This window comes from Cydia splendana, chromosome Z (assembly GCF_910591565.1).
Source record: "Cydia splendana chromosome Z, ilCydSple1.2, whole genome shotgun sequence".
Classification (NCBI taxonomy): domain Eukaryota; kingdom Metazoa; phylum Arthropoda; class Insecta; order Lepidoptera; family Tortricidae; genus Cydia; species Cydia splendana.
The window spans coordinates 41,182,845-41,209,858 of record NC_085987.1 but is presented as its reverse complement, the minus strand read 5'-3'; the positions used below and the strand labels follow the sequence as shown (position 1 = coordinate 41,209,858).

At 37.6% G+C, this 27,014-nt stretch overlaps 2 protein-coding genes across 11 annotated transcripts in view; one reads left to right on the top strand and one right to left on the bottom strand.

Moving 5' to 3' along the window:
- The window catches only part of LOC134804104 (uncharacterized), a 450,088-nt gene that overhangs the window by 176,641 nt on the left and 246,433 nt on the right, over positions 1-27,014 (bottom strand). The window lies entirely within an intron of this gene.
- LOC134804031 (titin) overlaps positions 1-27,014 on the top strand; it is a 151,530-nt gene that overhangs the window by 31,688 nt on the left and 92,828 nt on the right. For all 10 annotated transcript variants that reach the window (XM_063776886.1, XM_063776890.1, XM_063776887.1 and 7 more), the window contains exons 6-21: positions 43-186; positions 526-927; positions 1,144-1,542; positions 1,628-2,023; positions 2,113-2,913; positions 3,001-3,252; positions 3,350-5,853; positions 5,936-6,130; positions 6,288-7,695; positions 7,796-8,083; positions 8,168-8,399; positions 10,121-10,292; positions 10,383-10,569; positions 10,910-11,240; positions 11,572-12,904; positions 13,551-13,680. In XM_063776886.1, coding sequence (XP_063632956.1) covers positions 43-186; positions 526-927; positions 1,144-1,542; positions 1,628-2,023; positions 2,113-2,913; positions 3,001-3,252; positions 3,350-5,853; positions 5,936-6,130; positions 6,288-7,695; positions 7,796-8,083; positions 8,168-8,399; positions 10,121-10,292; positions 10,383-10,569; positions 10,910-11,240; positions 11,572-12,904; positions 13,551-13,680 — 9,174 coding nt within the window. The remainder of the gene's footprint in view (positions 1-42; positions 187-525; positions 928-1,143; positions 1,543-1,627; positions 2,024-2,112; positions 2,914-3,000; positions 3,253-3,349; positions 5,854-5,935; positions 6,131-6,287; positions 7,696-7,795; positions 8,084-8,167; positions 8,400-10,120; positions 10,293-10,382; positions 10,570-10,909; positions 11,241-11,571; positions 12,905-13,550; positions 13,681-27,014) is intronic.

Sequence of the window (27,014 nt, the reverse complement as noted above, 5' to 3'; positions counted from 1 at the left end):
TACGGTTAACATATATATTCATAAACTACTTTTTGTTAATAGCTAACCGCTTGACGACAATGCATGACTTCGGGTACGTCGCTCTTAATATGAAATACGTTAACCCTGAGGACTCTGGAACGTACACTTGCCGGGCTATAAATGAGCAGGGTGAGGCTGTGACATCCTCGACATTGTTCGTACAATGTAAGTATTATACACTTGTTCGTTTTACTTGCAAAGTTGCTTTTGTTAGAACGTCCTTTAACTGTAAAGTATAGCGTTCGTTTCTTATTTTAATTGTATTTAACAGTCTTCTTAGAGTATTAAATTATTGAACTCGAAAACAACATTGCATTACATTGATCAAATTTTAAACATAATTTTAATTGACTAAAATTTTATAACAACAAACAATCCGAACCGATACAAAATGAAACAAACAACGACTTAAGTAGTCAAGTCAAGAGTGACAGTAGATGAAACCCTATTTCAAGATATCATCTCAAAATAATACTAGGTTAACGATTGTAATTACTTTTACAGCCAAAGCATCACTCCAATTTGAATCACAACATGAAAGTGCCTTAGAAAAGATTCAACAACTGGAAGGCGCAACCCGTTACCAGCGCAGAGAGGAAGTTGATATTGCTATCAACCAGGCGCCTAGATTCGTTACTCAACTTAATGGACCTTCAAAACTAGTTGAGGGCCAAAGCGCTCATTATGAGTGCAGGATCGAGCCATACCCAGACCCGAACATGCGTGTAGAATGGTACTTCAACGGCAAGGTCCTTCAGAGTGGTCATCGCTACCGCACTTCGTATGATTTTGGTTTCGCAGCACTTGACATCCTTCAAGTATACGGTGAAGATTCTGGCGAGTACACATGCAAAGTCATCAATAACTTGGGCCAAGCTACTTCTTCAATCAAGTTAAGCGTTCAATGTAAGTATACTCGTATTGCCCAAATAGGTTAGTTCCCTATAGATGATAAGAATAAATCTATTTGTTATAAAATACACAAAAATATCGTTGTTAGGGCTCAAATTTATACATCGATTGATCGTGTCACAGCATTTGTCATCCTTACTGACTTCATAAAATCTTAATGTTCAAATACATAAAATCGAGTATTATACCTCTGTTACCATTAACTTGCAGCTAAGGAATCTATAATCAGAGACACACAACACGAAAGCGCACTGGAGAAGATACAATACCTCGAGGACGAGAGCAGAAATAAGCGCGTCGTCCGCGATGAGAGCTTTGTGGCTGAGAAGCCTCAGTTTGGCAAACCACTCAAAAATACTCATGTGGCCGAGGGCCACCCAGTCCACCTGGAAGCAACACTTACACCAGTCAACGATCCAACCATGCGTGTAGAGTGGTATTGCAACGGCAGGCCGGTCGCACAGGGCCACAGATTCAAGACTACGTACGACTTTGGTTATGTCGCACTTGATGTTCTTTATGCTTATTCCGAAGACACTGGCACTTATATGTGCAAGGCTACAAATGCCGTCGGTGAAGCAGTTACTACGAGCTCGGTAAAAGTTGATGGTAAGTAACATTAGGTTTAATAATGATCATTCTTCTCACTTATGCTTTATTCTGTACACTGCTTACTTAACTTTCTTCTTTCTAGCTAAAGCTGGTCTTTACCTCGATACCTTGGATGAGCAAAGGTTGAAAAAAATACAGGAACTTGAACGATTTGAGAGACCGAAAGCGGTTGAAGAGGAAAAACCTGGTCAACGACCGGTATTCCTTACTGCTCTAACTAGTCTTGAAAATTTGAAAGAAGGAGATAGGGCTCACTTTGAATGCAGAGTTGAGCCAATTAACGACCCCGATTTGAAAATCGAGTGGTTCCTTAACGGTAAAAAGATTAGAGCTGGTCACAGATATAGAACGACTCATGACTTTGGTTATGTCGCTTTAGATATTCTTTACACTTATTCTGAAGACTCTGGCACTTACATGTGCAAAGCTACCAACAAGCTGGGTGAAGCGGTTAACACTTGTACTATGAAGGTTGCAGGTATGTTTATATATGTATGCGTTTATAGCCTAGTATAACTTTGAAGTGCTATATAAAGGTAACAGACACTTAATAAATAATCGTTGCAGGTCACAGAAGTATCATCCTGGACACTCAACATCCCAATGGCCTTGAGAAGATCAGGCAATTAGAGGCACAAGGTCATCACACCAGGATGGAAATCGAAGAGCCCACGATCAGTATACCTAGGTTCGTCACTGAGCTTAGAGGAACAACTCACGTATATGAAGGCCAAACTGCGCATTTCGAATGCCAGGTTGAGCCTATTCATGATCCCAACTTGCGTATTGAATTTTATCACAATGGTAAAGCCCTGCAATCTGCCTCACGGTTCCATATCACTTTTGATTTTGGTTATGTGTCTTTGGATATCCAGCACTGTGTGCCAGAAGATGCAGGTGAATATTCTGTAAAAGCAATTAACGCTCTCGGACAGTGCACCTCCGCCATATCCATGACAGTAACCGCAAAAGGCAGTATTATAATGGAATCACAACGTCCCGAGGGTCTCGAAAAGATCCGGGAACTAGAATCTGTGGAGCCGTTCAAGCGGCCTGAAATTCCAGAACCGGTCACAAGGCAAAGACCCGTATTTACTCAGCCACTTCAGAACATTGATAACATACAAGAAGGACAAACAGCACACTTTGACTGCCGCCTTATCCCAGTCGGGGACCCGACTCTTAAGGTGGAATGGTTCAGAAACGAGAAGCTCATCGAAGATAGTTCCAGGATTACTAAGACCCACGATTTTGGTTACGTATCAATGACTATTACTCATGTGCGTGACGAAGACGAGGGCGTGTACATGTGCAGAGCCTCAAACCTATTAGGAGAGGCAGTTACAACTGCTGCCATGAAAATTAAGAGTAAGTCTAATACTTAACAAAACGATGTTTATTTATTTATGTATAAAAATTTGCAGATTTCTAAAACGCAACTATTTACATTTATAGCTAAGGCAGCCATCCAAATGGAAACTCAACATCCCGAGGGTATGAAGAAGATTCAACGTCTTGAAGAGCCCTCACAGAGAAGACCTGATGAACCTGAGAGAGAGTTTGAAAAGCCTATCTTTACTCAAGTTCTCACAGGGCCTTCGGAGTTATGGGAAGGACAGCATGCTCACTATGAAGCGCGCGTGGTGCCAGTAGGCGATCCTAGCCTTCGATTTGAGTGGTACATCAATGGTGTTGAACTTAAAATGGGTAAGTAGCATTTTATTAGAAATTACTTATTATAACAATATTCGAGTAAGTAGTTCGCTGTTGGTGATGTTTAGTGTAATGTGGTATTTTTTTACAGGATCAAGATTCCGTACAACGCATGACTTTGGTTTTGTAACTCTGGACATCAATTCCGTTGTCGCGGCAGACGCTGGTTTATACATGTGCAAAGCTATCAATAGAGCGGGTAGCACAGTGTCTTCGACGTCCCTAAAAGTTAAAACAAAGTCTACTATTGTTGACCAAGCAATGCGCCCAGAATCTTGGGAACAGATTCAACTTAAAGAAGCTGCAATGAATAAGGTTCCTGAAATGTTTATTGACTCCAGTGTTCAACAAGCGCCGATCTTCACTACTCATTTAAAGAGTTACGACAAACTCGTTGAAGGTCAACATGTGTTCCTCGAAGCTCAGGTCGAACCACGCACCGACCCGAACTTAAGGATAGAATGGTTTAAAAATGGAGTGTCATTAACAACAGGTTCAAGAATCAAGAGCACCTTTGACTTTGGTCTAGTGACACTGTCCATTAATGGTGTTAGAATCGACGATTCAGGTATTTATACATGCAAAGCAACAAATCTAATGGGAGAGGCTGTTTCTACTGCGTCAATTAAAATTGAAGACCGTCATTGGCTCCTTGGAGAATCCCTTCATCCTGAATCATTGGATAGGATTGGGGCCTTGGAGCAACCTAAAGCTGCCAAACCAGAATCTCCTGAGCCAACTTACGAGATCCCAGTATTTATCTCGCATTTAAATAATATCGTTTGCAAAGAAGGTGATAACATTCACTTCGAATGCAATGTCGAGCCATCTAGAGATCCTACACTGAAGATTGAATGGTTCTTCAACAATGAACCACTTCCTTCAGGTACCAGGAACAAGGCAACACATGATTTCAGTTATGTGTCATTAGACGTCACACACACGTACGAAGAAGATTCTGGAATCTACACTTGCAAGGCTACCAATAGCAAGGGTTCGGCTACTACATCTGGTTCTTTGAGGTGTACTGGAGATAAACATATTTACCTTGATACACAACATCCTCAGGGCAAATCTGGTTTGGAAGCCGTAGAACAGGCCGAAGAGGCCAGACAAGCAAAGGGTAGACGATCCTCCGTACCTGACGCAGACTATCCTAAGCCCGAGTGGGTCGTCCCTGTGGCTGCTGAGCATCAATTAGTCGAGGGTCAATCACTTCACCTTGAGGGTCAAGTTGAACCGAAGAATGACCCTAATCTGAAAATTGAATGGTATTTCAATGGGAAAGCATTACAACAGGCCTCGCGGTTCAAACTAACTAGTGATTTCGGATTTGTGACATTAGATTTAATTGATGTATATGAAAGAGACAGTGGTATTTACACATGTAAGGCTTTCAACAAAAACGGTGAAGCATTTACCTCATCGACCGTTTTCTGTACCAGCAAGGCTAACCTCATTGAAGGAACACAACATCCAAAGGGCACTGAAGGACTTGAAAAGATTCAAAACCTTGAGGACTCTCTTCGAAGAGAACCTGGTCAGAAGCCTGATGACGATAGTGGAAGGGCTCCTGAATTCACAACGGTATTCCAAGATATAGTAGATATTAGTGAGGGACAGATTGCCCATTATGAAGCTTCACTGATACCGACTGGTGACCAAACGATGGTCATCGAATGGTTCTACAATGGAAAAACAATTGAAGCGAGTCACCGTATAAGAACCGTATACGCTTTTGGTATGTGTGTTCTTGAAATTTTAGGCACCAAGACTACTGACTCTGGCACATACTCTTGCCGTGCTACTAACAAGTGGGGACAAGCTGAAATCAGTGTTAAACTGGAGTGCGTAGATAAGAGCAAGGGACAAAAACCGAGATTCACTACACACATTCAAAATGTCGAGGGCTTGAAAGACGGGCAATCGGCTCATTTTGAATGTACGGTAATACCTGTCGACGATCCCGACATGAAGATTGAATGGTATCACAATGGTCAACTTTTACGTCATTCTACAAGGATCAAGACAGTTTCTGATTTCGGTTTTGTCGTGATGGACATAGCGTACACGCAGAACCACGATGCTGGAGAATACGTTTGCCGTGCTTACAACAAATATGGCGAGGACTTCACCAAAGCTACAATTAGTTGCTACAGTAGAAGCGGAGTTTACTTGGAGAGCTTGCAGCCTGATTCGCTAGCTAAAATCAGAGAGTTGGAGAATTTACACGGCGCGCAGCAACAAACGCCATCCACTCCGTCTGCAGAGCCACCGAAGTTCCTCACACAAATTCAGGACGTAACTAAACTGGTAGAGGGCCAGAGTGCTCACTTCGAAGCGAGATTGGTACCTGTTGATGACCCAGACCTTAAAGTTGAATGGTTTTATAACGGCAAGAAACTTCCCCATGGACATAGGTATAGAACATTCCATGACTTTGGCATCGTTATATTGGATATATTATACTGCTACGAAGAAAATTCTGGTGTGTACGAGTGTGTTGCGACCAACAAATTGGGCCGTGATTCAACTAAGGCTACGCTCAAATGCACATCAAAAGAGAACTTGATCTTGGACTCGCAACTCCCGCGGGTAAGTCATTTAAATGCATACATACGTAACTATATTGATGAAAGTATATTATATTTGTCTATACTTGATTTTTATTTTCTAGGGCATGGAAGGTGGCTTAGAAAAGTTACAAACGTTGGAAGACTCGATGATACGAAGGAAAGATACCGATGTTCAGGAGGAAAGAGGAAAGGCTCCCGTATTTACTGTACCTCTATCTAATATCGAAAACCTGCGAGAAGGAGAAAACGCTCACTTTGAGGCTCGTCTTACGCCAACTGATGATCCTAACCTTAAAGTACGTATTCTAAGCTCTTAGTAATAATCGAATATAATTTTAGTTTGCGTTTTTGAACTTCATAATTTACTTCCTTTTATCAAGCAATCTACAAGCAAGCATTGCATATTAAAAATTATTAAATGTCTTTTATTAACATTTTTTACGTGTTTACTAGGTCGAATGGTACTGGAACGGTAAATCACTAAAGGCTGGCTCGAGATTCAGGACGTTCTGTGATTTCGGATTTGTTATTCTAGAAATCTCGCCCACTTATCCAGAAGACTCTGGTGAATACTTATGCCGAGCTTACAACAACTATGGCGAAGCTGTAACTACGGCTTCTATGAAGGTGCAAGGCAAGCGTAATATCATCCTTGAATCGCAGTTGCCCAAAGGCATGGAAGGCACTATTGATAAGATAGCAGTGCTCGAAGGATACACTGGCACAGTAGACTCGATGTCACCTGAGGTGGAGAGCGGAAACCCGCCAGAATTCATAACCACTCCTTCTGATCTCATTTTGACTGAGAATTCTTCAGCTCACTTTGAATGTCGCTTGGTACCAATTAATGATTCTAGCATGAGAGTGGAATGGTTCCACAACGGAAAACCGTTATTGACTGGTTCTAGAGTAAAGACCATCAATGACTTCGGTTTTGTCATTCTGGAAGTTGGCGGAGTTTATCAGAGAGATGCTGGTTTATATACTTGCAAGGCTACAAACCGTCACGGTGAGGCGACCGTCTCATGTAAACTGCAAGTCAAGGGTAGACAAGGCATTGTTCTTGAACCTCAATTGCCATCTCATTTTAAATCAGGTACTGAGAGTATTCAAAGGCTTGAAGAAACTTTGCACAAGCGTGAGGAGATTATGTCCGAAGATGAAAAACCAAACCCACCGAGATTCACTGTGGAAATCAAGGATAACGTCGATGTTCCTGAGGGTGGACCGATCCACTTCGACTGCCGCGTAGAACCTGTTGGGGACCCAACAATGAGAATTGACTGGTTCCATAACGGCAGGCCATTTGCAACTGGCTCTCGCGTACACATGCTGAATGATTTTGGTTTTATTGCTCTAGATATCGATTATATCTACGCACGTGATTCTGGTGAATATACCTGCCGTGCCACTAACAGGTGGGGCTCTGCCACCACTACGGCAAGAATTACATGCAGCGCCAAACGCGATATTGTTTTAGAGTCGCAGTTACCACAAGGCATGAGTGGCGAGAAAATCAAAGAGCTCGAGAAAGGTCGCGTGAGCGATGTTCCCAAAGACGAGCCTGTGATCAGCTCTCCACCTAAATTCATTACTCAGATCCAAAGTCATACCGTAGAAGAATCAGAAGGCGTACGATTTGAATGCCGCGTAGAGCCCAAAGAAGATCCAAAACTAAGGATTGAATGGTATCGCAATGGTAAACTGTTACCTAGTGGCCACAGATACCGCACCGTGTACGACATGGGATTTGTGTCGCTTGACATTTTATATGTTTATGCTGAAGATTCTGGAGAGTACATGTGCAGAGCTGTTAATGATTTCGGCGAAGACTTCACAAAGGGCACCGTTTCGTGCAAACGTAAGTGTACTAATATTGCGAATTTCTGTAACACTATGTACCTGCGGTATAACAAGATATTGTGCAAGAATGGTATTTAATTACGTTATTTATATTTCAGAGCTGCCAGATATAATTCTCCAAAATCAAGTACCTCGCGGAATGAAGAAATCTGAAGCATTGACTCAAATGGAGGCTACAATCAAGAAGTATACGTCTGAAATATTCTTAACTGAAGATGACTTGTACGACGCTGATAAGAAACAGCCTCCGCGATTTGTGACACAGATTCAAAGCCAAACTTCTCTAGTTGAAATGGAGACAACAAAATTCGAATGCCAACTGGCCCCTGTTGGAGATCCTAATATGAAAGTAGAATGGTTCTTTAATGGCAAACCGCTACTTCATAGTAAGTACAATACAAGACATGTTAACTTTACGCCTTTGTGTAAAAGTATTTATGTGCTACGTCTAACATATTTTCCTTTTGCAGAGAATCGCTTTGCACCTATTTACGACTTCGGTTACGTCGCAATGAATTTTGGATGGGTGTATCCCGAGGACAGCGGTGAATACGTCTGTCGGGCCACCAATCTCTACGGGATGGATGAAACCCGGGCTATAATCAAGACCGCTGGCAAACCTGGCATCGTTTACGACTCACAACTACCAAAGCACATGAAGAGTATTGAGAAAATCAGAGAGATGGAAGCGTCGTGGCAAGTGTACGTAATTAAATTTCTTAATTATTTTAATGCTGTTATTTATTTTTATTGTCTTGAGTACATAGTTTAAGCAGCAGCACCTCTTGAATTATTGTCACATTCAACTTTATTTTAAGAAACTATTGGATACATTCTTAGAACAAAGATTGCATATCGATGGTTGTGTTTTGAGTGTAAATTGTGATGTTCCATGGGGAAAGGTACCTTATGAGGGTTTCTAGTTTCGGAGATATTAAATGTTTTGTAAAAAGGTGAAAAAAAATTTATTGGGTGATCTGAAACCTTAATGCTTAACGTTTGTTTACCTGTTTTTATTTTTGTTATATGTTAGTTATAAGCCTAGTAATGTCGTCTCAGAGTTTAGTAGAAAAGGTACCTTATGGAAAAGTCATTGAAAATTCCCAAAAATAACTAGTCAATACGGGAAAAGAAGTTTGGTAGAGAACTGTATTAGCATTCTGAAAAACTAATTTGATAATTTCAGTTCTGGTCGAAGGGCCTAGCAAATAGTATAACCGTACATCGACCGACATTAGAAATCCAAGTAGCCTGCTATTATACCAAAGTTACTCTCGTCTTTCTTAACTAGAGTAATCTTCATTTGGTTTGGTCGCATGCAATAAATCTGCCATTGGTTTGCTGAAAATGCCAATACCCGACGCATTGCCATAGGGGATATCTGAGGTCATCGAACCTCAAAGCCGCTTGTCTTCAATGGCAACCAAAATATATTATTAATAAGAAATAGACGATTTATACTACATTGAAAAACACCGATTGAGTACAGAACTTGACCACACACATTGCTAATTTTTGACAGGAAGTACCATTTGGAAAATTTTGATATTTAAGCAAGTAGTAGGCCAATGTCTGGCCTACGACTAGAAAAAAAAATTAGAGAAGTCACTACTTACTTCACCACGACATAAAAAAATGTTTTATTTTTTTAAACTTTTTTTTCTTTTTTTTATATTTCTTTTATTTATACTGGTATTTGTTTTTGAGTATATGTTTGAGTATAGATACATACCTAAGTAAAGAACACTATTTAAAAAAAATAAGCAAATCGCTTGAAGAGTTCCCGATAAACAATACATTAAAGAAAAACAATTTAAAAATCATAATTCAAAAACTGTTACTAGTAGGATGTTGATACTCAGCAAAAAATATCCTTCACGATAAGAGGTACTCACAAAAAAAACCCAAATCAAATTGGTTTAAGGGCCAACTTACTATGGAAAACCGACTATGGCCTTTAAATCTTGAGAGCTCATTGCAATCAATCGTGAAAATGAAACAAAACTTTATTTTCAAGAGATTGGTTAGTATACACATAAATCAGTCGATATCAAAGGTTTCTATTTATATTACAGAACAAGTCGCAACTGTTTTTTAATCTCAGGAGTCTAAGGTATTATTATTTGTAAACAACTTACTTCAGGAACATAGATTTTTAGGTGGCTAAACTTAAAACTTCTCTATCGTAAAGTTGCTCATTTTAAAACATTATTTTCAAAAAATAATATCTCTGTAACTACACAAGTTAGGAGGTTAATCTTTTGTGTTATCGATAGCTTATTTATTGTAGATTACTGGGGTATGCATAACTCCATACCCGCCATAAGGTACCTTTGACCATGAAACGTCACAATTAATAGTTTTAACACTTTTAACCTACTTGTGTCTCTATACGGCATAATATATTTAAGTCAATATTTCAGAGCTCCCGAGCAAGCAGTTGAAATGGAGAAAGCCCGCTCTCCGCCAGTGTTTGTCAGTCGTCCGGACCCGGTAACAGTCGAGGAAGGCGAGTGGGCAAGATTCTGCTGCCGTGTTACGGGACACCCGAAACCGAGGGTTATGTGGCTTCTTAACGGAAACACCATCGTTAACGTAAGATTTTTTTAATTTCTAGTAATTTTAAAACAGTAGTCCTAACAGGTAATATACTTACTTACCTATATTTTACTATATGCTTGTTAGGGATCAAGATACAAGCTGACTTATGATGGAATGTACCACTTCGATATTCCAAAGACGCGTCAGTACGACACAGGAAAGATTGAAGTGGTTGCCAGAAGCTCAGCCGGCGAAGCGGTTGCAACAAGTGAACTTAAGGTTATTCCGAGACACGATGACTACAGAGGTGTTTTGAAAAACGCTCCCCGACGTGAGTATAACACCATATTTAGGGAAAATACGGATGCGAAATTAGCTTACAGTTTACTTAATATCAATGCCAATTACTTTGAGTTAAAATATATTGCATTTTATATTGACTTAGCCGCTTTAACACACATTACTCACGCACACACCTACAGACCGCTTAAGCACAAATAAAACCCTTTGGCTTTCCTTTGCCCTTCCTTTTCTGTCCTTAAAAGAAAGTGCAGCTAAACCACCTGCTTCTACCGGCTTACCATCGGCACCTGTGAGAGGTATGTCTTGAGGTTAAATTGGTTGCTCTACATTCTAAATTAACTCTAACATGATTTGTTGATTCTGTACAGCTTGGTATGATGAAACGACACAATATCAACGTACTGAAACCGAATTGGAGAAAACTTTCGAAGAGAGACATACACAGCAACGCCAGGGCACCATTGACCATAGACCCGAGTTGAAGCCGAAATTGCACAAAGAACCCGAAACTGAGTGGCAACAATCCGTAAAGAAGAAGAAGAGTGAGGAATACTACAACAAACTCCAAGAGTTAGAGAATGAACAAGTTGTAAAGGAAAGCAGGCTGAGAGAATCGACACACCAGTACGCTATCCCCGGGGAGAAGGTTGTGAATGCTTCTGTTGCTAAGGGAATGGCACAGAAATATCAAGATACTTTGTAAGTCTTAAACAGTCTTTGCGTTTAACTTGTTGTATTTTTCTGTACCCAAATCCGTATTTAATGATTCATTGCTATAAAATTCCATTAATTAGTAAATTAAATCATATTTATATGGCTTACTGAAAATTAACTTAGGACAGAATAAATTTATTATAAAACGATTGTCCGATAAATATTTTTCTCACGGACTGGATGCAAGAGGCGCGCGATTGATTTGCCGGTCGATGTGCCGCGCGCCGCTTGAGTCCAGTCCGCGGCCTAAGCAATGCCTACTTATAAATCTTAAGCGATTAATCAAAGTAAAAATGTAAATGTTATAAATTTTCAGGGAGCAGTCTGAACAAGTGGTTGAACAGAAACAAGTAACGCAAAAGAAAGTTGTTCAAAAGCCGAGAATTCCGGATCCATCCGAGTCAACCGTTCACGGCAAGGAAGTGCACGTAGCTAAACAGAAACAGGTACAGAGAGAGGTTGTCGGTGACACAGAAATCACCCGTAAAATCACATCCACTGAGACGACTGAGGTTGAACACAAGGGCCAAACTCATGAAAGAGTAGTAGAAGGTCCAGTCAAGCCTAGCAATCCACCAGTTTTCACCAAGAAGATGCAACCCTGCAGAGTATTTGAACAGGAACAGGCTAGGTTTGAAGTCGAGTTCGACGGCGATCCACTTCCTACCATCAAATGGTACAGAGAGAACTTCCCGATCAAGAATTCGGCAGATTTTCAGATTCATACTTTCAGCACTAAGTCTATTCTTATCATAAGACGCGTTTTCATTGAAGATTCGGCCGTATTTGCTGCTGTTGCTGAAAACAGAGGCGGAACAGCTAAATGCAGTGCAAATCTTGTCGTTGAAGAACGCAGAAGGCAAGGCCGAGGTGGCATCAGCCCACCCAGTTTCACATTGACGGCCCAAAACGTTAATGTGACTTCTGGTCAGCTAGTGAGATTCGACACCAAGGTGACGGGAACCAAACCTATTGATGTTTACTGGTTGAAAAATGGACAGAAAGTTCAACCCGATATAAGAAACAAAATTTTGGAAGAAGACGGAACCTACACTCTTCTGATTCTTGAGGCGTATCCTCAAGATTCTGGAAAATACGAATGCGTAGCTATTAACACTGCTGGAGAAGCAAGATGCGACGCCGAATGCTACGTCAACGCTCCTGCCACGAAAGAAAAACCAAAACCTCAAACTAAAGCCGCAAATGCACCTCCAGAAGTGATCGAGCCGCTGAAAGACAAAGTTGTTACTGAGGGACAAGCTATCGAATTTAGCTGCAAAATTATTGGAAAGCCGACACCTACAGTTCAATGGTACAAAGGAGATAAGTTAATTAAACCATCGAAGTACTTCCAAATGTCTAGGGCAGCAGACGAGTACACACTACGTATATCCGAGGCTTTCCCTGAAGATGAAGGGGATTATAAGTGTGTGGCCTTTAATTCTGGTGGACGAATAACTGCCGCTGCAAAACTGAAAGTTTCCCAGCCAGATCAAGCTGACGCCTTGCCCACGCTGACACCATTACGTGACGTCACTGTAAATGAGGGACAGCCGGCGCAGTTCAAGACGGTCATTACAAGCAAGGTCAAACCAACTATACAATGGCTACGTGAAGGCGCTAAAATTCCGGAAACTCCCGATTTTCAGGTGGGTTTTTAGTCTAAAATTATTTTTTTATCAAATTTAGTAATAATAGTATGACGCAAGCTAGGAATCAATCAATCACTCTATTTGTAATAGAAATTACTAATTATTAACTAACTTATTTATTTATTTAACATTGAATAACATGATATGAAGTACAAAAAATATTATTACACGATATAAAAAACTTAAAACTAATTATTTCTACTTAAACCTAAACAAGCTACAACAATTATTATTAATATTATTATATGGTAAACAATAAAATCAACAAAAAATACAATTAAACAATGACAACAATAATAAAGCATTACAGGTTAGAAAGTCAGAGTCAAATATACACGTAGGCACAGTAGGTACCTATAGATGTCAGGTAGAACTACTATTATTTCAAATCATACATTTTAATTTATAGCATTTGCAAAATATACTTTAATAGAATACCTAATAAGGTTTACTAATGAAATAGGTAGTAGTATTGTAGTTTAATCTCAAATGTCATTTGATCCTTACATGTTATTAAGTATACACTTTAATTGCGGCGTTGTGTAAAATTTTATCTAAATGTTGGAAATTACATTTAGTTGTCAAAAATTAATTCTTTCATGATTCAATCCATTTCACGAGATGTTTTTCTCTATATTTCCAGATGATCCACGAGGGCAACAACGCTGTGCTGCTCATCGGAAACACGTACGAGGAGGACACCGGAATCTTTACTTGCCGGGCGATCACCTCCGCAGGCCAGGTCGAGACCTCGGCAAAACTAGTCGTCAAAAGTAAGACATAGATACAGGCAGCGAGCTCGCGTCGCGCACTTTTAATCCATTAATGTAGTGTTTCTTTGTTCCAACTCTATACCACAATGAGATCGGGTGAAAACTACTATTGTAGGTATCTTTTAAAGTTGACAAGCGTTAGTACCATGAATCCATGAATCGCTTTACACAATCGTAGCGGTTACCGCAATAACTTTCGCGCGCTTAGACGACCCCGCGATCGCAGTCGTGGTGCCATGACAACATACGACGCGAACAGACCACGCCCGGCCCGCGAGGCAGCAGGTTTTGACTAGGGCTTCCAAATACCGGACTCCTTTCAATACCGGTATTAATACCGAAACTATCTTCATCAATACCGGGATCCCGGGATCCCGGTATTGACTATGAATCGCTTAAATTTTTTGAGTTTTATTAAAAAAAGGCTCACTGTAACACCAGATATTATTTATTTATTTAAACTTAATTGCACAGAACATAGAAATAATGTACAAATGGCGGACTTAATGCCTAATGGCATTCTCTACCAGTCAACCATCGGGTCAAACAGAGACATGTAAAAATGGTGCAAGGAGAACAGAGGAATTTATTAGAACGATGGAAAACAACTGAACAACTAATAATTCTGATAAACTACATATATTATAGAATACACAAATAAAAATACTAGAATATCAAATAATTAATATACTACTACATATTTCATACATACTCATAGTATATAATATATAATGATGGACGCTACTTGAACTCTTGTTTCAGCAGATACTTATATGTATGTCCTTAGTTTAGGATATTAAACAATAATTGCCAACTGCAATAATTATAATTTCACCCTCCAGGGTGGCAATCATTTTATCTGTTGACTGCACCAGTCACATTTTTAGTTCAACCTTCAACCTAATAAACCAGCCAACTATATTCAAATTCGCCACCAAAAATTCGTTTGCCATACTACAATTCCTTGCTCATTTCTTACTACTTTTTAATATAATTTTAAGAACGAATTATATTAATATCATATCCTGAACATCACCAAATATTTATCTAACGCATACGCACAGATTTTGTTTCAATTAAATGATCTTCTTTAATTAAATGGGCAAGTAATCTTCTCGATACAGCCGAATTAATCATTTTAATGGATTTTAAACGTTATAATCGGCCCATTTTCCTTGTTTTTTAAAATACCGGGATCCCGGTATTGCATTAAAAAATACCGGTATTGAAAAATGCGTATAAATAGACGGGATCCCGGTATTTCGGGATCCCGGGATCCCGGTATTGGAAGCCCTAGTTTTGACGCCCGCAACGCCGTCGCGGGCCGCGGCAGCCGAACCGCGCGGACCGCCTCACCAGCGCGCAAGCTAACAATCTTGATTTGCAAGTGGACGCAGTTGTAAGATTTAACTCAGTAGTATTATTTGGGCGAATTTCCGCATCTAACAATGCTGTACATTCTAGCTTTTTGTGTAAATAGCCGTAGACTTTCGACGAGACAGACAGAGCCGAGGATGATGCAGCCGCGCGGCGCCGGAAGACGATGAATATGGACACACGTAACATGTGATTAACACGAACACGAGACACTCTACGTCTGTTTTGTTTTGCTTTTACCGCTACGATGTTTACTAAATGATGTACCTATTGTCGTTCAAATTGTATATTAGAATCAATACGTAATATCCAAAACGTGTCTTTGGGCGAACCGTCCAATATCCAAATGTATTTTTCACCCAATACTCTTTGATAATAATTTTAAGCCTGAGCTGATAATTAATGATTTATTTGGCCTTATTAACATTAAGAATCGGAAAGATAATCTTATGCTTTTTGTGTTGGGATCTGACCTGTGAAAACTATACTAAGATGATCTCAGTGTTGTATCTTTTACGTTTACCACTTTAATGTAAAATTTATCGGGTGGCCGACAAAACTGGAGCTTGCGTTCTAATATGTAAAACAAGTGATAATGTTTCGTATATTTTGTAAATATTAAAAAATGGCAACATAATATTTGCAATTAGACGCAAGTTCCTGCTTCAGCTTTATCCTTAAGCATGAATCACCGTTTTTGTATCCAGTTCGTCTATATTTTGGCTTTAATCGAATAATAAATGTCACACCTAACAAAGTTGCACGCAAGCTGCGATGTGATTTGCGGCGTATCTAACAGCTACGACTAACTTTGTCTGTGTCCGCGTTGCTACGTATACAGTCGGGTGGCCGGCGGCGCCGCCGCCGCGGCCGCGAGTCGCGGGGGTCACAGTGGCCGATCGTCGGGGTCGGCATATCGCGTTGGGTTCGTCCGTTTCGTTCGGAAACGCAAAGTTACTCGTGGTTGTCCCGCCACGCGCCTCGCGCCGCTGTCAACTTATTCCACAAAGAAACATAACAAAGCAATCCGCCGCTATGAGGCGCGACGCCCTCAATCAAAAGTACGCACGCATTACTTGCCTTGCCAGTTTCTATGTTTTGACATACACTGCCGATGTTGATGACCTAATATTTTCTGCAAGTACAAATCCGAATTGAATGAGATTTTATAGTTTAACGTTACAGTGATCTTTAACTTAGTTTGTTTTAAGTGCACGATATTGTTTAAATTAAATTGTGTTGTATGTTTCACCTAATTGTAATTAAGTTATTAGGCGTGGCAGTATTTTTTATCAATTAATATTTTAGTGCCTATCCATATTTAATAATATATTTATAAATTAAATTTTTGTATGTTACCTTTATGTGAAATCTGTTCAATAAATGCTATAAATTAATTAAGACTTCGCATTATTCTACATACGCAAAAACGACTCTTTGAATGCCCGCATATGAGGAGTGACCCCGCATTTTGAGATGTTTTAGGATCAGGAGTTCAGCACACGACACTGACACCTCATCAAGTGTTCACAATCAAATACATCAGACCACCTACTTACCGATGACTGTTATCCATCAGGCACCTGCTAATTGATAAACTGCACTTGTTCAACTTCTTGACCTGTAACAAAACAAAGAGGCCCTCTTATTTCCAATGGACAGTAGACTGTCTGAATTCAAAATCACGCAAAGTATAGCTTGCGTTGCTTTTTTGTCTGAGAATGTCCTTTACATTTCTGATTGAAATAGTTAATGGCACTTCGACTATAGATAAATGTTTGTTATATGCTTTAGAAACGTGAGTCAGTACCTGTACCTACCTAATGACAAATTACTGATTTTAGACGAGGTTTCTAGTCATTAGTTTTATCAGACATTGTATGTTTGTGGTTTGATCAAACTTCTTTACAAAGTCTACAAATTTTCAAATGATTCAATACTTACTAGTTAAGTGAATATAATTATGTAACCTCACTTTACACTCATTTCATAGATGAAGTTTAAAACAACTAGCACCGAGAATGCCGTTGCCGACATATGCAATCATAAACAAACATTGCCGTAAGAAATGTACCTACAGTCTATCTTATTAGATACATATATAGCTACATAATGAAAAAAGATACAAAAGTACTAGTAAGTGTTCTTAATGAAAAAAGAATAATTATAATACTCGTAAATGTGGAATTTATATTAAAACAGTTTTTTGGTACCATTTATGTCATAAAACTCAAGTATACAGCGCTGACTTCGTGCATGATGTTGATGGAGCAGAGCACAGCAGTTTTCGGAAATTCATCTCTGAGGAGTTTATAAAGAGGATGAAAGTTTATATTGGGAACGATTATTTTCTAACTGAGAGACTTGAAACTTCAAACAAAGATATTGTGTTAACAAATAGTTTCGGAAACTACTATTTTTAATAAGTGAGAGACTTTGTAAAAAGGTGTTTTCCCAAAATACAAGAAACAAGATTACAGCGTTTTTAAAATTCTCCCCTTAATGTATTTCAAATACAGGTTCAATAACGAACGCAAGAGAATAGTTATGTGACCGTTTGAGTAAGAAATATAATATCATATTATATTATTAATATGATTGGGTATAGGTAGATTCTTTTTACTTACTGGACACGTGCCCATTCTGAAATTTGGTTTTCCATGGTAAATAGACAATTTTATTCAAAACTAAACTTATGGCTAATTTAACTTTTATTCCCTGTGTCGAAGTAAGAACTTTGTTCTGCAGTTTAGTAGCTACAGTAAGTAGTCTACAGCTTAGGTAACTACCTAAAACCAAAGAGAATAGATAGTATAGAGGGGTCCTGTCATAGTAAATGTTGTAGTCACAGTAAATTTACTGCCATCTATCAACACACGACTAAAACTCAAAATGAAAACGTATAAAATTATCAAAAAACAATATATATATGGATAAATGATTTTATTATTTTTATATCATTTTGACCCATGTTCATTCACTGATATCTATGTGTTAAAATGTTAAATATGAAACGGTGTCGTCACGCCATCTAGCCGAGTATAGGCTAAAGGTGTGTGCGCCATCTATCCGAGAATGACTTCTTCTTGATTTCCGAGGCACGTTTTTTCCTTAGACTTTATTCATCTTATACGAAGTTACATATGTCTTTGCTAAAACGAATTGCATATTGCCGTCTTAATAACAACCGTCATAGTTCTAAATTCCGTCCATGCTAAGTTTGCAAGCAGTTGACATTGGCAATGTACGGGAGCGATATGCCTACTTCACAATTTTACACGAACGAAATCGCGGGCAAAATATAGACCGGAGGTATAAAAAATTTAGTATACTCGTACTTAATAATTTTTTATAGGTCAGTTATTAAGCTGATGGTATTCACAGATTTGGAAAATACGATTGTCAGTGTTGGTATTTTTTGTTTCCTATTTCTATATTTTCGTATATGTCTAATGACTCTAATGTAATAGTAGATTGTGTAACAAGGGAGCAAAATTACATATTTACGGCATGGACGTACATTAAATCCTGAACGAAGCTAAGGATTCTACAATTGCATCCTGTGAGTAGCGAGGGATTCTAACATAGAATCCTGAGCGTTGTGACGGATTCAAGTGTTAACGCCCAAGGTGGAAATAATTTTGCTACATGAAAATAACGCTTTTCACATCACCTATGAGGAAATTAAATATTTTAAGTTTCTAAACATCATTGAAGCGTTACAGCTTACATAGGTACTAACAATTTAAAAGTAAAGTTTTTAATATTACCTATGAACTGTGGCACATTATATATTTTCTAAGACAACAGCAAACACCTAAAATGATGCAATGAAAATCAAGTGAATTATTTTTGTAGATTTTTCTGGTAACAAATTAGCTCTTACCCTTTGAACCAAAAGCTTCGAAAGTACACTATGAAGACTGATACCTATAACTTATATTCATTAATATAACCAAAGAGAATAGATAGAATAGAGGGGTCCTGTCATAGTAAATTTTGTAGTCACAGTAAATTTACTGCTATCTATCGACACACGACTAAAACTCAAAATGAAAACGTATAAAATTATCAAAAAAATATATATATATATTGATAAATGATTTTATTATTTTTATATCATTTTGACCCATGTTCATTCACTGATATCTATGTGTTAAAATTGTTAAATATGAAACGGTGTCGTCACGCCATCTAGCCGAGCATAGGCTAAAGGTGTGTGCGCCATCTATCCGAGAATGACTTTTTCTTGATTTCTGAGGCACGTTTTTTCCTTAGACTTTATTCATCTTATACGAAGTTACATATGTCTTTGCTATAACGTATAGTTTTTGATTAAACCTAAGTTAACAAATTTGTATTATACACGATACAGAACCGCATATTATGATTTTGTGGAACATTTGTAATTTTTTTTATATATATAAACTTTTTAAGTTGCATAGACAAGTATGGTTGCAAGGAGACCTAAAATGTAAAAATAAAAAATATATTATTAAAATACCTAATGGTTTTCGATTTTCCTGTAAATATTACACTGATTAATTAATTCACTTAATTAAAACACGCCATTAATTAATAGCGCCACTATGATGAGTAGGGATGAAAAAGTCCATATACGAATAGGTGATGTGAAAAATAAATTCAACAAATAATTACTGTCATGGAAAAAAGAGAAGTAGAGGGACGAACACCACTTTTATTTATACATGCAGTTATAATATAGGTACTTGATGGATAACGGTACAAAAAGCTTACCTACACATAAACAGAAACACACATTAAGCGTCGAGTGAAAATTTATAAATAAGTTAAATTAATTAATTGATTTTTGAACTTTTGTGATGATGTTATGGTATACATGCAAATTTCAAAGTTATTGAATGAGAAACAATGCAGCTTTTCCATATTTTAGTGTCGTTTTTTTTTTACCCCAGGTCCCCATAAAAACAATAAGCGTATTCGCTCGACACTTGCGCCAACGAGCGTGAGCCCCTAATTTAAGATTTTCTTACATATTTTATAAAGATAAGTAATTCGTTTGTAAATTTTCGCTTGACCAATTTCACACAACTCTTCACAAATCTACTAAATACTCTCCCCTGAAATCTAAACCACTACGAGCGTTTGCACTCGTGCCAAGTCATCTTGTCACAACTCTCATCACTGCGAGCGAGTTGACGCAGTCGCTAGCGATTTTGGCTATGATAAACTCATGGTAACAGTTAAGGTGCTATCTGAGACTGAAAATCATAAGATTTGCGGGAATCCTTTATTTGGTTCACCTGATGCAATGGTAAGAGATATTTGGTCTTCAAGCTTATGGAGTTTTCAGAGTTCAAAATAGACCCCGAGGATACCAAATAACCCTGCGCGTTGGTATTAAGGTACCACATCTTACAATCTCCCAAAAGGGTTAAATTAAAACTAACCTACCAAATCAATTACTTACAACTGAGGGTGTTTTAGGGAAACCTGACATGGTAAATACATATAGGTAGTACGATAGTTGAGGCATTGTCAATTATTCAATGTTTATTGCAGCCAAGAATACGCAAGCCACAATTACAAGCCGAAAAATTACAAAATTAGTATTCAATTCAAATTAAATACTCGTAAATTAAGTTAAGCACCTTTATAAACACAATAAAATACCTTTATCTTCAATAAGTTCATTTTTGGCTTAGCTTGGCTAGCAGTTGTACTAAATGTATTAACCGCTCTAAATTATTCGTTCACAGTATTTTTTAGCTTTATTATGTATCCTAATTGCCCAATTTCTTGAATACTTGGGGAGATTTTTGTTAGTCCGATTGCCGTATTTTCTAGAGGAGAAAGCGAGGAAACTCTTCAAAATATGCACATCTGGTCATTTGGGTATTTTCCATAATAAATCGTGCAGTTTGAATCAGAAAAACCTCATTACTTGATAAAATAGAACTGCTGATGTAATATTATAGGCCAATCAAATTGGATCCAAAAAAGGCGTTTTGAGGAATGAATTCCCAGCAAGCTGGAATTCATTTAAATTCGAATCCTTCATTGGGTCCTAAATCCATATAATCTGAGTTTGCTCCATCCCAGGAGGTGTGGATAAATTTAGGGGGCCTTGGGAGATAAATTTTACGTTGGATTGATAAAACCACTCGATGTAGAAGGAACCCACCATCAATTACAATGTACTACCAGCAAGGTTGTTGTGGATCAGACACTGGTGAAAAAAAAATCAAAAAAAAAAAGAAATTTAAAGTGGCGGCTATTTTTTACAATCTTGGACTACGAATTCATATTAATGTACCTTTCGGCTCAGTTTCATTAATTTTTATCATGATTAGAGCAAATTTTCCATCGGACGTATCGTTTTTGAACTACATACAAGCAAAAAACTGAAAGAGAGCAAAATTTTTTTCATAACTCCTGGAATGGAGCAAACTGGGATTACACTAATTTAGAACGAAATGAAGGTATTAAGACGATTTCCAGCTTGCTGGGAATTAATTCCTGGAAAAAATAATTACTGGCCTATATACATAATATGATAACATTTTAGCTGCTTAATTTTTGTAGGCGTATTCATGTTTGTTCAACGATATATTCTTGTTAAGATACTGCCTACCCTTAGATATAACGTTTTAGGTAGTAGGTAGAGTGTGTAATTTTTAAGCAAAAGGTATCTACCATATTTCCGGTTGTCGTTTCCATTTTTGAATTTTTGCGGCAGTAGTCCTATTGGCAAACGGACGTCACCTTTTGTTTGCAACAGACACATGATTAATCTGATGAGTTATCTACGATAGAAAATATAAGAGTAAGGAAATGTATGCCTAGCGCTGTTTAGTTAAGATAGGTATATCTAATTTTGGCATGAGTGGAAACGCGCTTAGAATGAATACTCTGCTATTGTCACTAAACAACTGAATGAACTCTACCTTCTTTCAACTTCTGCATTAACCCCTATTAATTCAGAATTATATTACGACAAGTGCAATCTGAAAACACCAACGTTTCCTGTATGATGGAATCAGACCCACATATCAATAAAGTGACATGTGTAGAAGACACAAAATACATTGTTTGCCTACTTCTAATACCTATGCCAAGTTAGCATTATTCGGCCGGCACATTACCCATATGGTAGCCACGCCATTTTGAGTATGAATATGGGCTTGGTATTTTTAGGTAAGTGCAATAATCTAATATCTAACCATCTAACCAGTCCGACGAAGGGGTTACCAACAAGTATACGACGGTATTTTTTTGGTATTTATGTTCTTTGCCAAGGGCACATAGGTTTGAAGGCGACAGAGAAAATGTAGCTCTTAAAGTGATATGCTTATCCGATAAAGCTGGCAATTTCGTATTCTTTTAAAAGGCTATTGTTAAATATAACTGTATGTGAGACTCGTTGGTAAATCTACTGTTATTGTAGCAAAAGGAACAAGGTAAGTAAAATGAAACTTGGCATCATGGGAAACAAAAAAATAGAAAGGAAAGCAAATTGTTAAGTGGATCCCCCCCCCCCCCCCACCTTTCCGTTACTTTTGTGTCCCATTATCCAGTTATCCATTGTTTCTAGAAAAAAGGTTAAAGTTACGACAAAGCTTTCAATGAAAAAATATTCTCCATTCATTTTTAGGGTTCAGTACCTCAAAAGGAAAAAAACGGAACCCTTATATTATAGGATCACTCGTGTGTCTAGCTGTCCGTCTGTCACAGCCTATTTTCTCCGCAACTACTGAACCAATTAAGTTGAAATTTGGTACACATATGTAAGTCTGTGACCCGAAGACGGACATGTAACGTAAATAAATGATTTTAAACATAGGGGGCACTTTTGGGGGGTAAATAAGTCAATTAAAAAATAAAGTTTTGCAAACTATATCGTGTTATATATAAAATGAAAGCTCATTGTGAGAATCTCAAATTTTTTTTTTTATATATCTAAGATAAATAGTTTAGAAGTAATTTAAGAAAATAGGCATAAAATTACCACCAAAAATTATTCCGAAACTACTGGGTCTAAAATTTTGATTAAAATACACAAAATAGGTCTTTACCTATAGATTACAAGAAAACCTATTAGAAATGTGCAGTTAAACTTGAGTCGGACTTAATTACTTAGTTTTTGATCCGACCGTTACGGGTTTTTTTAAAGACATTTCACTCACGTTTTACATCTAAAAATACATTTTTAAAATTGTGTCCGACTCGCACTTGGCCGGATTTTTAAATAATATATGCCTTGGAAGTACAGCGTCGATCATACATAAGTTAACATTTGAATCCACCGGGAATGGGAAATGCAGGGTATGTGAAAAGAAAAAGTAGCCATTAGGAATTTAGCAACATATATTTTGATGCTCTTTTATCATCTATGTCCGTCGGTTGGTATTTCTTAAAGCGGCCATGCTGCCTTGTATAAGGCAGAACAAAATCGATCGTCAAAATTTACACCTCGCATAATTTGAAAATTATAATTCCTATTTCCTAGTAACACACTTTGAACGAGCAAATTTAATGAATACTATTGTTCATTGGCAGTTTTGTTGTAACTTAAACAGCTTTTCAAATAACATGCAAAATGGGACACAAGTGGGGTAGAGGGGGAAGGATCCACTTAATAAGTTGTATCCCCTTTATTTTTTTTCACACCAACATAAGCTACATGCATACAAGTTTCATGCTTTTTTCCTGTTGGGTATTTTATTTCTTGGGTACTTTTGCTTTCGAGTCGGATCAACAACTACTCTTCTAAGTGCGGAAACCTACAAATGCTTCGAGATTGGACTAGCTCAGACACTGGTCCGTGAACAGGGGCAGAATTCAGAATATACATGTTTGTGAGGTAGTCTTGGCTTTTATGAGGCAGCTATTTAATGCCTAACCCCCTTATTCATAAAACTTTACGGGCCTGATTTAGTAAATTTATGTTTTATCCCTTTCTTACAAATACATAAGTCATAAGGACAGATAACGACAAATTTAGCTAATTGAGGTTTGTAGCGCGTTTATGAATAAAGGGGTAAGTCTGTGTCTTTGAGTATTTATGGGAACGGCTTTACACATGTTACACATGAATGTTGTTTTATAATAATTATGAAGTTTGTGCATCGACTTCGTAATGACTGCTCTATTTTCGATTTAAGTTTGAAGCTCAGCGGTAATTTGCCATTGTTTGATTGAAGAAGAATCTTATTTATTAATTAGGTACCTATATTGTTTACTGATAATGCCTCCACACCGACGATAATATTTACTACAAAACTTGTGGAGTAACTTACATAATTTAACTTCAAGATACCAATAAAATACTTAAGTTTAATGTAATATCAGAATAATTTCCGCAATTTAAATAAAAACAGTTTTTGAAGTGATCGTAGATTTAAACAAAAGTTTGTCAAATAAATCCGGGTAAAATGAAGATTTTTTTTATTTAGAAGCGTATTGTAGGTTAAATGCTTTCGTTAGGTTCGCTACAACCAATTACCCATAATACCTCGTACCTAATAACATCTTAAACTCGAAACAGATTTGTTTTAAAATGCCTAAATATGTATAACCTTCTTTCCAGAATAACGTTCTATGAAAACGTCACGACAAAATCCGGGCATGCAAGATATCGTAAATCTTTTAAATGAATGTGCATTATCTAGCAGCACTTTTTTTAAATAATTTGTGGTTATCAAACTACATGATAAAATTACAAACATAATTTAACATTAGGTTGTCTGTGACTTAAATAAATAGACGGCTTAGCTTAGACCATTGTATATTCAACAGTACCTATATTTTTTTGTATACGGTCTTCTGACAGTCTTTACCAAATACTCCTGTTAAATAATTGTATTATTTTTAATTATACAAGCCAAATTATACCTTATTTATTACATTATATTTTCACAATAGTTCTTTTCTAATTGTATTCAGATTGAGATAGTTTTTGACAAAAAATGCCTCCCATATAAAAACGACTTTCAGTGCTTGGAGTCTAAGTCTGCCTGACTACCTCAAATAGAAAAGAGTTGAAAAAATATATTTTTGGTAAGATGACATTCTAATGAGCATGAAGCGAATGAAGATTATCAACAAAAACCGGGCAAGTGCGAGTCGGACTCGCGCACGAAGGGTTCCGTACCATAATGCAAAAAAACGGCAAAAAAAAAACGGTCACCCATCCAAGTACTGACCCCGCCCGACGTTGCTTAACTTCGGTCAAAAATCACGTTTGTTGTATGGGAGCCCCACTTAAATCTTTATTTTATTCTGTTTTTAGTATTTGTTATTATAGCGGCAACAGAAATACATCATCTGTGAAAATTTCAACTGTCTAGCTATCACGGTTCGTGAGATACAGCCTGGTGACAGACGGACGGACGGACGGACGGACGGACAGACGGACGGACGGACGGACGGACGGACGGACAGCGGAGTCTTAGTAATAGGGTCCCGTTTTACCCTTTAGGTACGGAACCCTAAAAAACGCTGTATACAAAATTAAAGGTATGATGGAATATATTCAGCGAAAACTCACAGAAGACCATTTATTTATTGTAACTATTATGGTTGTATTTTCAGTAGATAATACTATAATTACATATTATTAAAATAAAATAATCGCTTTTAAATATGTGCATTCAGTAATAAGATATACCATATAAAGTATGCCTGGATTTAGTCGCGTACAGTTTTACAACTGTAAATTACTTAATTAAATTAATGTGGTACTTACTTACTTAAAACTTTCTTCCCATAATTACTTTATGCAAAATTTTACAACCGAAATTTACATAAAACAAAGTAACCTAAAAAAAACAACGGGTTGCACTCCGGGAGTGCCGACAGAAGTGAAAACTCAATGACTATTAGTCCAAACATGTCTGCAGCACTATGTATAATTTGACCCATCCTCCTTTCTATTGAATAACTTTAGTTCCGAAATTGCTGATGGTCAGTGAGCTTGTTTAAAATTCGAAATTCTAATTTGTAGCGTTAATTGTTTAAAATTCGAATAAAAATTGTAAAGTTACCTTGCAGACCTCGCATCTAAATATATGTGATCATGATATTTTGAGTTTTATTCACCAGTACTAGAGTTCACTTTAGTACTGGTGAATAAAACTCAAATTAGCTATTTCATCAAGATGTAGCTTTATTTAATTATATTTGAGTGATATAAAGTTAGAATGTAACTGTGAGATCCTCTTATTTCAACCAGTACAAGATTAGAACCTTTTTCATGTAATGTCATTGAGTTTTTCTCTATTGATTTAAATGCCATCTAAATGAGTGGCCATCTAAACGTTACGGTCACGTGATCGCTGTCTCGAGTTTATCATTTTTTCCCCACCTCAAAAAGTGCCCAGCGCCGCTAAAGAAGTTTTCACTTCAAAAACTTACTTTGAAATGTTTTAAATTTCAGGAGGTATTATTTATTATTTTTCATAACACAGTGCAAGTATTTAGTCAATATACCGCTTTTAATACGCTACATTTATTTTCTAGACACACTATTCGTAACCCTGCGGCGCTATCGTAGTTGCATTTTTATCACTTGTCATGTCATGCGTCACTTTCGCACTTGCATGCTTGTTAGAAAGTGACAGGCATGATGACAGATGTCAAAAAAACGACCATCTTAGCCCTACTGGAGTTACATATGCGTGAGGAGACAAATGTCAGATATATCGGAACTGCCGAGGTGTTCAATAATGTCTGAACACGCACTCTAAAGCCTTGACAATAGAGGAGTGTTTGAGCACATTGACCATCTCGATATAGGTATCCCGTGGCGACTGTACGTTGAAACCAGTCTACAGCTTGACGCCCGAGTTTGTGCAAAAATAAACTAATAGGTTCTCGTGTTATACTGACGTCCACCTCCGGGGACATCACGGGTTCTTCTCTCAGAAGACCGCGGGCCGCTTATCTAAGCATGCTGCGCTTAACGACGGTAACTT